This window comes from Podarcis raffonei, chromosome 3, assembly GCF_027172205.1.
Source record: "Podarcis raffonei isolate rPodRaf1 chromosome 3, rPodRaf1.pri, whole genome shotgun sequence".
NCBI lineage: Eukaryota > Metazoa > Chordata > Lepidosauria > Squamata > Lacertidae > Podarcis > Podarcis raffonei.
Window position 1 is genome coordinate 121,441,577 of NC_070604.1, and position 17,024 is coordinate 121,458,600.

The following is a 17,024-nucleotide window of genomic DNA, read 5'->3' on the forward strand; positions in this document are numbered from 1 at the left end:
GAGTAACAAAATGTTGGATGGAGAGGAGATGTTGTCGCCTCAAGGTTTTGAGACAGGCTGTATACCTAATAATCAAAGTAACATCCTGACACTGTAGTCTGGGAGTTTTAGACATTGCTTTTAAACTTTGATTTCTATTGATCATGTTAATGTTTGTATTCTTGGCAAACTGCTTAGAGGTCTTATTTAAAATTAAGCAGTATATACATTTTGTTAATTAAAACAAATCAAATCAGTCACTTTGACCAACTTTTATTTAGCACACTTGGCTGTTTTTACCAATACATATGACCTTCAATCCTCTGACTCCTTACTGCAAGTACCTCTCCTATCTATTAGATAGTCCCCGGCAGGTTTCCCTGGCCTTAGACCAGCACTTTGACCACTGGACGGCACCAGCCTGCATGTGAACAAGAGGAAGAGTGTAGGACAGCAGATGGACAGTAAAACTTCATGCTGGACTTGAAGAGAAGTGGGCAGAATGGACTGAGAGGCTTTATGTCTCTATGGCTTTATGACTGAGAAGGTCTTTCTCTGGAGCCAAGCTTAGGGCAAGCAACAAAAGATGACTCAAGTTCACTGCAAAGCAGAACAGAACATTGCTTGTCTGGTCTCCTGTAGATCATGACCAGCTTTCTTGACTTTTTGAACACAAACTATGAGCCTTTTCTTGTAGCTTAGCCAAATGAGGAAAGAGAAAAAGGAGAGATGCAAAAATAACACAAGAAGCCAAGTTGTCCTTGTGGCCAGAGTGATTATTCTCACTCTAATGCCTTTATTAAGCTAGTAAAGCCTTTCTAGTCTGTCTCAGCTGCCCTGTGTATGCATTGTTTGTGTTCTTTATGTGCCATGACGCCTTCACTTGGCATATTCTCCTTTTGAATGAAAGCAAAAAAAGATTTGAGATTACTCAATTAAAGTGGGGAACATGCTCAGCTGGTTTGAAGACTGAACAATTGTTTTGTCATTCACCATGCTGCCACCTTTTTGTCTGAAAGGGGCAAGTTGGTTTGTGGGGAGAAAAAATATATATGAAAAAGGGAGGAATTTCCAAGTGTTTGACGAGACTCTGAAATGTAGCAGTCTCTGCCTGCTGGGTAGGAACCCAGTCAAAGCAGGAGAGTTACTGTGGGTCACTAAGTTGGTTTAGTGTCCAGAAAAGGGAGGTAAGGGGGGTACAGCAACTAAGGCAGAAAAACAAAGTAGTTTTATAATTCCTGGAACGTGTTAAAATCTGTAGGTAGCAGTTTAAAAACACACACAAATCCAGAGGATTTCTCACCTGCTGCACTCCATATCCTCTGACCAGGACACACCAAACATCTCCATGAGTTTTGAACACTCACTGTAGGCTCGTTGGCAAATTCTGCGACACGGGAGGGAGACTCTGCCATACTCCATGCAAACAGGAGCGTAGAGAGCACACAGGAATGGCCGAAAGTCCCGGGAACATTCAAGGTTCACCATTGGGTGGAATGGCTATGAAGAGAAAACAAAATTAAATAGCTCCAAGCCACCGTTTCAGATTCCGTCTTGTGAAACAGCCTGGGTGGTTATCATAATTGAAGATCTCAGAATCTCTGCCCAGCTTTTTCAGGGTGGGGAGGAACAGATCAAATATGACAGATAATTCTGGCAACAGACTGCATGGAATGCCAACATAAATATTTGCTCAATGCCATCATAACAACGCACTTTCCCTTTGCTTGGTGGACTTGCACCTTCAGAGGTCACCACACAAATCATGGGCCACTGAGCTGAATAAGCCCACCAGACAATTGCTTGAAATCACATCCTCATCCCACCCGTTAATAACCCTCTGCATGTGGCAAAACCTAGAATTTATCAAGCCCCTGATGGCCACCAGACATGGCCGATGAGCTGCATTTTGTTTAAAGGTAAAGGTAAAGGGACCCCTGACCATTAGGTCCAGTTGCGGCCGACTCTGGGGTTGCGGCGCTCATCTCGCTTTACTGGCCGAAGGAGCCAGCGTACAGCTTCTGGGTCACGTGGCCAGCATGACTAAGCCGCTTCTGGCGAACCAGAGCAGCACACGGAAACGCCGTTTACCTTCCCGCCAGAGCGGTACCTATTGTACTTTGGTGTGCTTTCAAACTGCTAGGTTGGCAGGAGCAGGGACCGAGCAACGGGAGCTCACCCCGTCGCAGGCATTCGAACCGCCGACCTTCTGGTTGGCAAGTCCTAGGCTCTGTGGTTTAACCCACAGCGCCACCCGCGCCACGCACATTTTGTCTAGCAAGGTACAAATTATACAGGCCTAGTTTAGTAAGAAATGTCCATTCACGGGGCAGATCTGGTAGGTACACTGGTGCCCATGGGCACTGTTTTGGTGATCCCTGACCTATTTCCATGGCAAAAGCACCACAGACACACAAAACTGTTCACTATGTCGTGCCAGACACACACGTTCAGGCAGCTAGAAATTTAACTGTATAGATCAGTTCTTATATGTTAAAGTATTTTCTAAGATGCTACCCTTCCTTGGTGGTACAATGTAAGTAGTAAATCTGAATTCACCCTGAGGCTATCCTAGACATTAAGCTGCCAAGTATTCAATTTTTAGATAGGAGCAGAGAAATATGGCACATTCCTTATGACTTAAAGAGATGAGAGCAGGGGTGTAAAAAGAGACCAAATCAACAATACATGCTTGTTGAAGTTAACACTGCTATGCTACAATTGCTGTATAAAAACCAGATACAATACTATAAAGAAACAGATGCTATAAAGCATGTTTTTAAACAGAGGTTGGATGGCCGCCTGCCATGGATGCCTTAGTTGAGATTCCTGTATTGCAGGGGGTTAGACTAGAGGACCCTTGGGGTCCCTTCCAACTCTAAGATTCTAAGTAATACATAGTTGGTGTGCTGTAGTAGATAGATAGTGTGTTTGGTTTAGATTGGGAAAGACTTCGGTTAAAATCCCCAGTCAGCCAAGGAAATCACAGGGTGGCCTTAAGAAAGTCACTATCTCCTACATCAACTGCACTGTCTCCCGGTGGAGTACAGGATCAGGTTTAAGGTGCTGGTTTTAACCTTTTAAGCCCTATACGGCCTAGGACCCTCGTACCTACGGGACCGCCTCTCCTGGTATGTCCCACAGAGAAACTTACGGTCTTCAAATAAAAACATCTTGAAGGTCCCAGGCCACAGAGAAGTTAGGCTGGCCTCAACTAGAGCCAGGGCTTTTTCGGCTGTGGCTCCGACCTGGTGGAACACTCTGTCACAAGAGACTAGGGCCCTGCGGGACTTGACATCTTTCCGCAGGGCCTGCAAGACAGAGCTGTTCCGCCAGGCCTTTGGCCAGGGCACAGCCTGACTCCCTCCCTCGGCAATCTTCGCGGAGCTCTGGCCCAATGGTGGCCAGTGGCTTGAATTTAATTAATTTTATAATGAATGATTTTAGAGTGTTGTTTGTGTTGTACTTTTGTATTGTTTTATTGTTGTTAGCCGCCCTGAGCCCGGCTTCGGCTGGGGAGGGCGGGACATAAATAAAATTTATTATTATTATTATTATTATTATTATTATTATTATTATTATTATTAATCCTATCCTACCTCCTCAAGGAGTGGTTGGGAGGATGTGATGAGATCCGCCAATGTATACCACTCTGAACTTCTTGAAGGAAGGGTGTGATACAAATACGATGCGATAAGTCAGTTCCCCGCACCCCAATATTACAATAAGCTGTCTAGACATGAAAAGTAATGAGACACACATGCCGTCAGCGACTGCTACGATTGCCAGTGTCCCCAGAGGAAGTGAACATATGCAAATGAGTACATATTAGTGTATGCAGATTTTTAGTTGGCAGTCACCTATGAAAGCAAGCACCAGGAAGCCATTTGATCACTCTCTCCCTTTGGAGAAGGGTGGTGTGGGGGAGGGGACAACATCCCCTCCGAAATCTCTGATGGCAAGTGCTCTTCCACTTAATGTCATTCCAGCTCCAAAGCTGGAAGAGGGAAAGTTTCATACATAGCCTCTAGAACAGCCTTTCTACAGATCCGGACTACAACTCCCATCAGCCACAGCACCAGAGAGCAGTCCTGGCTGGGGTGATGGAAATTGTAGTCCAGGCTCAACTATGTAGTTCCATTAGCTGCAGCCAGCACAAGGCCTTATACTAGCGCAACCAGACTCCTGTGCTCCCCCTCATGCCCCCCCCCAATTGGCTCTGGGGAATGAGGGAAAAACCCAAAACAGTGTGCAGAAGGAGAGGGGAAGGTCACTCCACTGAAAAAGCTGAAATGCTTCTGTTGAAAGAAAACAACCTTGAATTCCTCCCCGAGTTGGCAAAGACACTGTATTAAACAGAGCTGCATTATGGAGGCCCTGGACTGAACTGCCTCCCGCTATTAAATCTTCAAGAACCAGAAACCTTTTCAGCACGGATGGGGAAATTCTACTTGTCAGAGATGACAAATGAATGGCCATTTGTAAGTCAGGTGCCATGTGGTGCTAACCCTTGCAACTATGGCAGACATGCTCATACTGAAATAGCCTTGGTCCATAACCCCCAAGATTTCTCTCTCATGTGTGTGTGTATGTGGGGGGGTGCCATGCAAGGCTGGGAGCTGGGTGGAGAGAAAGAAAGACAGAATAGTCTTCTATTAGCTTAAAGAGAGACTTAAAAGCAGACATCATGCAACGAGAAGCATAGCTACAAAAGCAGCAATCAGGAAAAGCATACGTCTCTACTGATGGGATTGAGCCATGCAAAAGAGCTTTCCTCCTACATTTTTAATTCATTCTCCCTTACTATTAGTGACAGGGTGGAATTCATGTCTCATTTTGTTATTCTAATGAACATGGTGCCTGCACTTTAGAACAGGACTGTTGCCTCGATGTTACCCTAGTAACTATTTGAATTTGTAAAGGGGGGAGGGAAAAGAGTTCTGATCAGGAGCTGAGCCTAGCATTCCTTTGTCTTCCACTCTACGACAGAACTATGATGGTCTCCGGAGGTTGTATATAGCCGGCTCCTTTCGCCAGCCCTCATATTTCCTTCCAGAGTGAAGAAAAAGCCTCAGGAGATACAAGTCAAGCGTCCAGGAACCCCCTACCACCTATTTTTCTCATGGCATGAACCTATTTGTTTAGGCTTAGATACAGTATATGTGATCAACATTAGGTTGATCTACACACAACTGCTCATGTCTAGACAAGCAGAGCTGATAGATAGATGGGAATTAGGGGATATAAATTAAGAAGGATTTTTTCCCTACTAGGGACGGACTTCGGTAACCTTTCGTATTATGGTGCCATGTGCAAGGCCAAAATTTGGCACCCCAAAAGGGATCATCTCAATTATGGATTTTGCACCCCCTTGGCTTAGCACACTGTGCAGGCGAACTGCCTGAACCACCCTAAATTTGGTCCTGCACCCACCCACGCCCCCTTCCGCACTGAATCTATGGATTCTGAACTTCAGGGGGAAACCTCTTTGTAAACACAGAAGGATGAGCTGTGATCTAAAAAGGAAAGCTACGGAGTAGTATCTGGGGAGCAGCGTTCTGGCTGTAAAAGGAACAAAAGCCTCTATAAAGTCAAAGAAACAATTTTTATTAAAACACCAAGGCGTTTGCTGTTCGCTGCCTCTGACACGACCACTTTTGTTCCATAAGCCTCAAGAAACAGCAAATGTAAACAAGTTAGCAAAGGAGAAAGTTGCTTCCCTGCTGATAAATTGTAGGTTTGGGCAACATGGAGATGAAGTACAAAGGAGCCTTCCTCCTTCATTCACATTCAGATTAACAAGGCCTGTGTGTTCTATTCACACTGTGGCCCCTCCTCTCTCGGGAGTTTCATCCCCATTGCCATGGTAACCCTACACCCACAGGCTTTGAAGCATAGCAACAGGCCAGGCTCAGCGAGGAGTGTGAAAAGGGGAGAGAGTCAAAGGGCACAATTTGGCTCCGGGGAATCAGAATGCCAACCTTTGTCCCAGCACAAAAGGCTGGAATCCATAGGAACAGTCCTTTGCCAGCAGAGAAAGGGGTTTGCTAATATCATGGCCAGAGACATGATCTGGGAAACAGAGGCAAAGGTGCCAGGGAAGGCAAAGGCGTGCAGATACACACATCCCATGAATTTTATTGATTTTTCTGCCATTTCAGCAAATCATATGTATATATATATAGAGAGAGAGAGGGCGCTTTATGTAAATCAACCAGCTACTGGAGAGGTAAGCTGTTTGGAAGCAAAGCAAGGATCACTGTTGGGCTGAACGGTGGAGTGGGATGTAATAATAATAAATAATAATAATAATAGTAATAGTAATAATAACAATAATTTATTTATACCCCATCCATCTGGCTGGGTTTCCCCAGCCACTCTGGGTGGCTTCCAACAAAATATTAAAATACAATAGTCTATTAAACATTAAAAGCTTCCCTAAACAGGGCTGCCTTCTGATGTCTTCTAAAAGATCTAAGTTTAATGGGGGGAGCTGCCCACACCCTCTGCATTCAGCTCACTTCCTAATCAAGGAGTAGCTCAGAAAAACTGAAAGGCCATTATGAAGAACAATAATAGTAAGTGGTTTTTGTCAGCCGAAGACTAGAGTCCAGCTCTACCTGGGGCTCATGAAAACTTGGATGCTTCACCTGGCATAGAATACAGCTCTCCACCTGTCACAGTGGAAATAACTATATATTTCAAAATGCAAAACTGCCAATGCTGCAAAGGGAAGGAGAAAGAAAGAAAGAAAGAAAGAAAGAAAGAAAGAGGAAGCCTGGTCGCAACCAAAAAGAAAGTCTTGCATTGCCTCCATTCATCCATGGAAGTTTTTTTACTGGTGCATTTATAGTCTGTGAAACCGCAACAGTGCTCCTACGCTTAGGCCCTCTTTGTGTGTTTTGTAAAGGTTGCTCACTGTGAGAACAAGATGGTGGACTGGATGGGCCACTGGCCTGATTCAGCAGGCTCTTAAGTTCATCTTTTCTAACACAGCATAATTTCCCTGCTGTTAAGCCTCTCCTAGACATTGAAATTAGCCATAATTCCAAGCCATCTGCCTGGGTGACCCCAAAAAACAAAGTCAGTATGCATAAATTAAAAAGGAAAAATGGCAACAAACCCACCACATTCTAGAAGTAAAATCCCCCAAAGCACAGTCTTTAAAAACGTTTAGCAAAGTGTCTAATTGTTTTACTGTACATTATTTACCTGTTATGCTTGCATGCAATATTGTTTACTGCATTTCTCAATTGCCATTTTACTAAATGGGCACAAAGCAAGAGCGAGAATAGCCTCTTTAATTCCTCGCAATGTGAGGGTGGGAGAGAAGGACTGAGCCAAGATTATGAAAGAGAGACTAACTGTTCTAACATCAAGGAAAATGCAGGACACAAGTGGGAGCAGACAGAGTGTAGCTGCTGGTTTGTCAACTGGGGGGGGGGGGAGGAAGGCCCTCCAACTGAAGCGAGGAGAGCTTCATAAGAAGAGACGTTTCTGTCTTTCCCTCAAAATGTGCAGGGAGAATCTACCTCACTAAAACAACCTTTTCCACAGCTTGTCTGCTCTTGATGTTGATCATTCTGCTTAAATGTTCAAATCCATAGCTACTTAATACTGAGCTATTACTTTTAAATGGATAGCACTGTAAATATTTGAAAACAGAAAAAACATACACATATTTTCTTTTCTCTAGGTTAAACCCTGGTTCCTACTACAAACTTTCATTGAACTCTATCACAGCTCCCCTCTCCATATTTTTGTCAACAGCTGACTAGGTAGTTAGAAAGATAAACTTAATTCAATGACATGGGTACAAAGTTAGTTAGATGAGGTTTTCTGTATGATAAGCTCTTCCACAGAGGGATCATGGTGGAGAAGGGCAATATTCAGTGAGACCATCAGTAAATTTATCACATATTTCAAGAGACGACTGAATGCTGAAACATACAGGGGTTTTTTATTTTATTTTTAAGTCAATGCGTATCTTCTTAGCACCCTGATCAATGTTGGACAGCTCCTAGTTGCTCTGCTTCTACAATTTGGACAGCTCAATCTGACCAATACGCCAGAATTTAAAGAAACTAGTCAAACAGAACTGTGCCTCTCCTTAGGAAAGAATTGCTTTCAGTAGCTCCAAGAGACAGTGTTACTCTGTATGCCTCAGGATCAGACTTGGAGGTGCATGGGGGGGTCCCCCTCTTCAAATTCTCCAGCAAACCCTATTTGGCATTGATATAACTCAAAGTACAAGCTTAAGCCCACATCGGAATCATAAAATCGTAGAGCTGGAAGGGACCCGAGGGTCATCTAGTCCAACCCTCTGCAATGCAGGAATCATCTGAAACTATTTGAAGCTGCCAATACATTATACGGGAACACTGGAATACAAGAAACTGATAACCTTAGGTTAAACAATGAAATACCAGTTTTAATATGATGACAGAACAACAAAATGGACAAAGAAACAAGGTGGATGGGAGGCCTTTGTAATTTTCAACATTCCACTGATAACCAGGTTTCACCACAGTAGCTTTTGGTAACTCTTGAGAGTAAGAAAAAGATACTGTTACTGTAAGCCATACACTAGAAGAAATAATGCATCCTATGCAGACAGAAATTCAAGGGCAGAAAAGAAGGATAAATGTGACATACCTTACTTCCCAAACTAAGTTCCCAAACTAAGTTAACTGATGCTAACAATTTTATCTTGGAAAGGAAACCTCCCTAATTATGGTATCACAACAGCTCATCCAACTACTAGGACGGATGCCACACAGAGTGGGAATCAAAACAACAGAGAATAAAGGCCTGTTCAACCTTTATAGAGACTTTAGTAACTTTTGAGCAAAATAAGGAGACAGCACAGACTTTAAACCAGAGAGAAATTACAAAGATGTGGAGAGATATCGTCACAGTATTGTTAGTATATACAAATTAGGTCTCTGTAAGATACAAGTAATGTACTTTGAAAAATGCCAAGGCCGACTAGAGGGTTGGAATAGATGACCAGTGCGATACTTTCCAACTCTACAATTCTATGATTCTATAATAGTCTGGATGAGGGAGCCATTTCAATGGTTAAGAAGTTCTGAGGAAGTATGATTAAAAATATCTGCCCACCATATAAGATTGCTCTACAGAAGCTGAAGAAAAACTGTGTCATTCTCAGCACTGCTTGGTGGAGCACAAGAGGCCATTGGGTGTAGACTAGACTCACATTTTTACTACCAAAATTATACTGTAGAAACAGAAGATAATTCTCATGCTTAGAAGGCCAACATAACAAGGATATTGTTCTGTTTAATTCAAAATAGAATTTGGGGAGCTTTCATTTGTAATAACGTACACTTGTCACTAGGTAAGACTATATTGGAAATGGAATATACCGTATTTTTCGCTCTATAGGACACACTTTTTCCCCTCCAAAAATGAAGGGGAAATGTGTGTGCGTCCTATGGAGCGAATGCAGGCTTTCGCTGAAGCCTGGAGAGCGAGAGGGGTCGGTGCGCACTGACCCCTCTCGCTCTCCTGGCTTCAGGCAGCTATCGGCAAGCCTTCGGAGCCCGGTGGGAGTTCCCGCCGGTCTCAGAAGTCTTGCGGATAGCAGCAAGCTCCAGGAGCGAAGGCGAGGTTGCGTGCAACCTCGCCCCCGCTCCCGGACCCATTCTGGGGGCTGAGGTCGGGGGAAGCTTGGGCTTCCCCCGCCACAGCCCCACGGCTAAAAACGAAGCCAAGACAGCAAGCAGGATGGATCCCGCTCGCTGTCTTGGCTTCTTTGCTCTTTGGGGGAAAATAATTCCCCCCCTTTATTTCCCCCCCTAAAAACTAGGTGCGCCCTATGGTCCGGTGCACCCTATGGAGCGAAAAATACGGTATTTGGAGAAATGTGGCAAATCTAATCTGGAACACAAAGTGCAGGAATATGAAGCAGCTAGAGTCTTGATCATAGCAGTGTCTGCAATGCAACAGCAGGATCACTAGCAGGAACATGTATCTTGCAATGGCAATTTCCTTTGAAGAAATCTTCCCCTTTGGGAATGCTCCTAAAGTTGAGAAGCTTAAAAAGCATGTTCAAAATTACTGGAAGTAATTTATAATCACCTTTTTCCAGTTTACCTAGTGCTCCCCTAAATAAATCAGAAGGCAATCACAACTTCTCGACCCCAAGAGGAAAAGTGTTATTCAAATGAACTGTTATTTTGTACACAGTTTTTGTGTTTGTGCAACAGGGACGTACAAATTAAAACCTCGTCTATGTTTACGTTTGATCTGTTGCAGTGAGCATGATGAAATCATGACACTACAGTCAAATAAAGTTTGGCTACATGCTGAAGTCACCAAGAGCAGACAAAGCCAAGTAAGAATGAAGGCAGTGCCTCCTGGACTAGTCATACAGGTGAGCCCTGCTAATAAGAAGCATTTTGCAAACAAAAGGAGATGCAATGCTCATAACTGATAAGAGGGGCAGCCACTGCACTGAGATGCAAGCTGACATGTGGGCAAACGAGGGGCAAGGACTTCACGGTAGGAGCACTCTCCTCACTGGTTCTTTATCTCTTGGTGTACTTGGAGGAAGGGGAACCCCCTGCTACTGAAATCGCTCTAAAGTACGGTTGGCTAACCTGTGATCCTTCAGGTGTTATTCGATTCCAACTCCTGCAAGTCCCAGCCAGCATGGCCAATGGTCAGGGATGATGGAAACTGCAGTACAACAGCAGCTGGAGAGCCATACATTAGGCAATCCTGCCCTAAAGCTAAGAAGAGCTCAGACACTTGGCCAAAAACAAGAGGCAACGATTCCACTGTAGCAGAATCATCCACTCTTCATAAACAAACACTCCTGTTGGCCTTTATTGCAACCCTGCCAAGCAGGGAGGGGAGCAGATTTTGCCACTACACTTTGTACACAAAAGCACAGGGAATCGCTTCTCAACCAAGCCACCACCAATTTTCAGGATCAAAAATCCAGGATGAACGACCACCTCAGCACAATTTTTTCTGAATGCCCCCCAGATATATTGTTGTTGTTTAGTCGTTTAGTCGTGTCCGACTCTTCGTGACCCCATGGACCAAAGCACGCCAGGCACTCCTGTCTTCCACCGCCTCCCGCAGTTTGGTCAGGCTCATGTTTGTAGCTTCGAGAACACTGTCCAACCATCTCGTCCTCAAAGACAACAGGCATATAACCCCTTCATGGATCACTGCCTTGCCGTGGCGAAGGGGCTTGAATAACTCAGAGAAGCTATGAGCTATGCCGTGCAGGGCCACCCAAGATGGACAGGTCATAGTGGAGAGTTTTGACCAAATGTGATCCACCTGGAGCAGGAACCGGCAAGCCACTCCAGTATCCCTGCCAAGAAAACTCCATGGACAAAGACAAAGACCCCCAGATATAAACATGCCACAAAACTCGTCCCAGACTCAGGGCTGCTATGATGATCCATGATGGCTGTATTTATCTACACCATGCAAATAACTCACTTTTTTATCTCAAGGAACTGCTTCAAATGCCGTTTATTTTAAATGGAAAGCACTTCTGTGTAAAAGAACAGCGTCTCAAACTGCATATGCATATAGCCACCTAATACCACTTTATATGCAGGTTTTATGCTGCTTTGCCATGTAGGTTGTTCATAATGTGTAAAGCGTCCTCAAGCGCACCAATGCACCTCTGTTGTTTTGTGCATTATTCCTGCAAGCAGATGTAGGGAAGTTCTTCAATTATTTTTGGTAACTCTCCAGTACCAAAGGCAATTCCACCACTGTGAATGCTATCATAACATTTAGGGGGAAGTTAACTCTTACCTCCATTGCTAGAGCTGCTGTTTGCTGATCATAATGGTTCAAAAGGTTAGGCATAAAAGTGGTGTTGTAAGGAAGATCCTGGCACATCCTCAAGATGATGGGCTCACATGAGAACTGGCTGTGGCCACCTGTGCATCCTATCAGAACAGCCAAAAGCCACAGACAATGGAAGACCCAGCTTGCAGCCATCTTTCTGCAGCAATCATGAGATTCTCCAGATTATTTAGTAGACTTTGCTGGGTATCTGTGCACCACCGTCAGGTTCTTCGGAGACTGAAAGACTCTTTGATTCATCCGCATTTCAGGTCTTCATTTTAAGATTCTTCAGAGAAAGGCTGTTTGTTTGCATTGATGCAACTTAGCTGAGTCCCACAGAAGGCTTTCATTCGCAAAGCACTAATAAGGTACTTCATCTTGGCCTTTTGTTTCATATTGCCATGCAAGTTGCATTAGGTCATCAAAGTTGGCTGTCTAACCGCACTCCCAAACAGACCCCATGTTGACAGGCTCTCTTCTTTCATTAAGCGCTCTAAAGACAGAATAATAAAAGTGTTAAAACTGTATTGCTAACCATTCAAAGAAATTTATTAGTTATGTCTCATGGGCTCTCATATAACTTTGGGAGAAAAGTGCAAAGCACAACTGAAAAATGATAGCAAGAGACTACCACAGCCTGATCAACTAGCACTTGGCTTCTCCTCTCCCAAGGAGAAAGGCACTGCATAAATATAGTAAACAAATAATAAAATCCAAAGGCAAACCCCACTGACAGAGAGTTTTCTACTGATCATGTGTGCAAGTACACCAGACATTTACCAGATATTGCCAAGCTTTCAATCATTCCAAACATGTAGTCTGAAGCTGCAACTGCTCATCATGTCTCAAGATTTATGAGGCTTGATGTTTTTCGCTTTAGCTTTACTACTACCTCCATTTTTTCTAAATAGCTTATGATTTATGGATTACACTTAGGGTAGACTACTATACGGCTATTTCAAAGCAAAATCTCTAGTTGATAGCTGCAGTCTATAGAAGGCAAAGGACTCATATCACCAGGGTCACAGACTGTGAAAACGTTTCCTTATGAAACAAATGGCAGCTGATTCAGGAGAAAAGAGTATTTAATAGAATCATATCCTGTACTGTAGCTATAAAGAGACCTTGAAGTTCAGCCCTCTGCTCAATGCAGATCTGCAATGCAGGATGAAACTACAACATCCCTGACAGATAGCCACACAGCCTCTGCTTAAACCCTTTTAGAAAAGGAAAGCCCATCACCTCCAGCTTTTACTACTGGGCAGTTTCTCCTAACGTTTAGCCAAAATCTACTTCCCCGCCGCTTCCACCCATGAGCTCCAGTTGTGCCTTCTGAAGCAACTGGGAACAAGTCTGCTTCTTTTTTCGCATGGCTGCCCTTCAGATATATGAAGACAGCTATAACGCCTCCCCTTAACCTCTTCTTCTCCAGCTAAACAAAGCCTGCTCTTTCAACCAATACCTCGTGGGACTTGGGTTTCCAAGCCCCTCACCACCCTAGTCACTTTTCTCTGAATATGCTTCAAGGGCTTTCAAGACTTGATTATTTTGGCAAAGTTTGGCTATTTTGGACAACACAAACAATTCATCACTGTCAAAGATTTTAAAAACCCATATTAAAAGTAGTTTGCCAAGAAGAAAAGAACACAGGAGGCAATGGCAATACGGAGGCAATCCAAGAAATATTTGGATTGAGTCTGACCACACAGATATCTTAACTACAATTAATAAATGCTGGTGATCCATGGGTACCCCCCAATTTTAGTTTCCTTGGGTGCTAACTCGGTTTCTTCTCACTTGACTTTTGTACTGTTTTTAAACACAATATAGCAACCGTGAACAAACCATCTTATGCAAATAAAGATTTGGCATACCAAAATGTTAATCATCTTGTATATACTAACTTAGATCATTTATGACACTTAAATCATAACAAGAGAAAAAGCTAACTAGTTACTATACACTTGCATTTTCAACCAACTGAATGCAAGCCTGCCACTTTCCTAAACTTACAAAAATAATTATTGCAAGTGTAAACAGAGGTGACTAACAAAAATGAATAACAATCATGATAAATTTCTAGAATTTTTGAAGAGAATTTATTTACCTCCCAAAAAGATGTGCTCACTCAACACAATCCTTAACTGCTGCAGGATTTTAGCAACTCAATGGCAAAGTGCTATCTGCAGTAATTATTCCAACGGCTGTTTCGGTACAAAAGAAAACAATCCCTCTGAATCTATTCCAATGATTATAGTCAGATTTCTAATTTTTAAACCATTCCACCCTGAAGGTTCATACTATCCCCACCCCCATCCTTCTGATCCCCACTATGTCCAGGGAGGGGTAACACAACAACTGCAGACTTTAATCTATCCTTTGGGCCCTTGTCTTAATTCTAAAGAGGAAAGAAAAGCATGGCACATGGAAGCAAGGAGAGGATAATCTTTTGCAAGGAATGCAGGTGGTAGGCATTTTTTCACCCCAACTGCACCAACAAGGGAAAAAGAAATCCACACTAAACTGTCATTGATGCAAGGGAGCAGGCTTCTCTTACCTCTCCAGGGAAATATGTGTCCCGTATACTGGGAGGGGAGTCACTCCCTATACTGCCATGTATTGAAGTGGAGAGGTTCTCCATCATCCCTCCCCCATCAGCACAACACTCCTACAAATTATAAGAAACACAAAAGGTTTGACCACACTGCACTTAGTGCCCATTCCTGCAAGGAGAGCTCCAGTCACTTTACTCAGCTCTGGATATTTAGTACTTCCGTTTCCTTAGAGAGAAACATTTTGCCTCCATTGTTGCAGGGGAGGTGGTGAAGCAGGAGAGAACACATTAACAAAACTCCTTTGCTTCTGAGACCCTCCTAGGGAGCAGTGAGAATGGAGGGGAGGCGGAGCTGATATCAGCAAAATTGGGACACCTTTTAAGGAGTCTTAAAAATATAAAAACTGCCCTGCTGGATCAGACTAGCCTAGCCTTTCTCAACTCAGTGCCCTCCTTTACTTAAGGGACAGTCTTGTCCCATTGGTGTCCATCTGACCACTTTACTCCTTGGAACTTTCACAAATGCTACGTAATGTCGGTTCTGCATTTGTGAGCTCAACTTCTAGTATGGAAGTACCTTTGGAACTCCCTGCCTCTTGACACTTGACAGGCACCTTACCTCTATTCTTTTAGGCACTTTCTGAACACTTACCTCACCAAGTAAATATCCTTTAGTTACCTATATACGTTTTACATTTTTGGCTGACATTTTCTGTGCCTTAAATGATAACTATTTTACGAATATCTGATCAATAGTATTGCAGATTTTAGCTGTGTTTTATTACAATGTTATTAAGTACACAGTTCTTTGATTAAGCAAGTTTATGCATCTTTCTCAATATACTAATGAATGTTTTAGAGACTATAACTTCCGCCAGCCTCAGACATAATAGGTGTTGCAATCCCACATATCTGGAGGGTGCATGGTTGGCGGAAAGGCTAGGTTTCTGCCTAGACCAGCATTCAGTTTGCAGTAGTAATCCGCTCAAAGGGAAGCCCAGGATGCAAGGAAGGCAGTAGAGCCTCTCCTCCGCTGCTGCCACCCATCTCCTTTCTTTTGGGGGAAGAAGGTGGAAAACAGTGTCCCCTTAGCATTCGTTCATTCATTTATTCTGGTTTCCCCCCTCATACATGAAGGTGGTTTAAAACCCCTACTTCTCAACAGGGTCCTTTAATTGCCAACACTTTCTCTGAAGTAACACCTCCCTTGAAGCCTGGGAACCTCCCCGGCTTACCCCACAAAACACAACGCCATGGCTATGAAAGCAAGCCCCGCATAACTAGTATTTCAGTGCCTGTACATGTGTTGGGGGGGGGATTGGTCAGAAAATAAGGAGGAAATTATCAAAACACCTCTCTTCTCTCTCTCTGGCTGATGAGGAAGCAGCAGAGCAAGCTAAAGCGCATTAATTACTAAGAACGATGGCCTGAGTCTTCATCAGTCATCACAACCTTTTTGTTTTGTTTCAACCTTATTATGCTCATTAGTCTATATTAACTTGTGGCAAAGCTGCCTTGCAGGCCCTTGATCAGACAGAAGAAGGAAAAGGGGGGGGGGTGAAGCAGGATATAAATAATGTTTAATTATAACATATTTATCAGCTGCAGTTCCAGGACGGCACCTACCCGGCCCCAACCTATGCAATGCAGGGGGAAGAGGGCACAATGCAAGAGAGGAGGAGGAGACCCTCCCCTCCCTAATCCTTCTTTGGGTGAGGAGGGGGGTCTCCCTCCTATATCCCCCCTTCCCCCTCCTAAAAAAGACATGGCCTGAAAAACACCCCTCCAGTTCCTCTGTTTTAACCCTTTCCCACCCTCAAAGCCCACCACCCTTTGACCTAGACGCAATACCAGGAGGGAGGGAGGGGTGCCAACTTGAATAAAATATGGGTGGGGGGAGAGCAGGTAAGCACAGCCCCACATAACTGATCACAAATGTTGTAAATAACATTTCCAATAAAAACAGCAAAATATTATTGATCACATGACACACACACTACAATTTGAATGGCAATGGCCCTCAACTTTGCAGGGCCAGGGGGCAGGCCCCTCAAATATTTTATTGGGGGGGGAGGCCGAAGGGACCTTGGCCCTTGGGAGTCGGTTCCTATGGTGGTGGGGATGCGAATCCCACCCACCCACATCAAAAAAGCAAACCTCATCGCCCCCACGCGCGGGAGCGTTTGAGGAAAAAATAAGAAAAAAGGAGGGGGGCGCTCCTATGAGGAAATCCTGCCATGAAACATCCCCCCCCCTTTCATTGTCTTTTAAGGTGGGTGGGAGGTGAAGGGGTCGCGCGCGCGCGCGCAGGTGTGAGGAAGCCAATCCTCTCGGGGGGGGGGAGGTCGGTCCCTGACAGGAATTTAACCCCCCCCCCAAGAAAAGAAGTGTGAGGCGCGCCCCTCCCCCCCCTCACTGAGGTGATTTGAGCCTCTTTTATTTCTCTGTGGAGAAGGTGGGGGGATTATTAACCGTAACCCCGGCCCTTTTTTGCCCGCCCGCCCCCCGGTTACCTGACTGCGTCCCTCAGGCGGCGCTGGCCGGCCCTTCCTCGGCGCGGCGGCTGAAGGGGCCCGAATGAAGGAGCCTCCGCCTCCCAGGCCGCCGCCGCCACCGCCACCGCCTTTCGCCCCGCCCCCTCGCGGGG

At 44.4% G+C, this 17,024-nt stretch overlaps 1 protein-coding gene across 5 annotated transcripts in view; it reads right to left on the reverse strand.

Annotated features, from left to right (window-relative positions):
• FZD3 (frizzled class receptor 3) overlaps positions 1-16,989 on the reverse strand; it is a 29,451-nt gene extending 12,462 nt beyond the window's left edge. For 2 of the 5 annotated variants that reach the window (XM_053383808.1, XM_053383803.1), the window contains exons 1-3: positions 16,891-16,989; positions 11,788-12,316; positions 1,283-1,479 (exon numbers count right to left, since the gene is read on the reverse strand). In XM_053383808.1, coding sequence (XP_053239783.1) covers positions 1,283-1,479; positions 11,788-11,976 — 386 coding nt within the window. In that variant the 5' untranslated portion in view covers positions 11,977-12,316; positions 16,891-16,989. Of the gene's footprint in view, positions 1-1,282; positions 1,480-11,787; positions 12,317-13,930; positions 14,028-14,380; positions 14,492-16,890 lie in introns of all 5 variants that reach the window. The other 3 variants (XM_053383804.1, XM_053383805.1, XM_053383806.1) reach the window with 3 other exon arrangements.
• Positions 16,990-17,024: the final 35 nt, after the last annotated feature.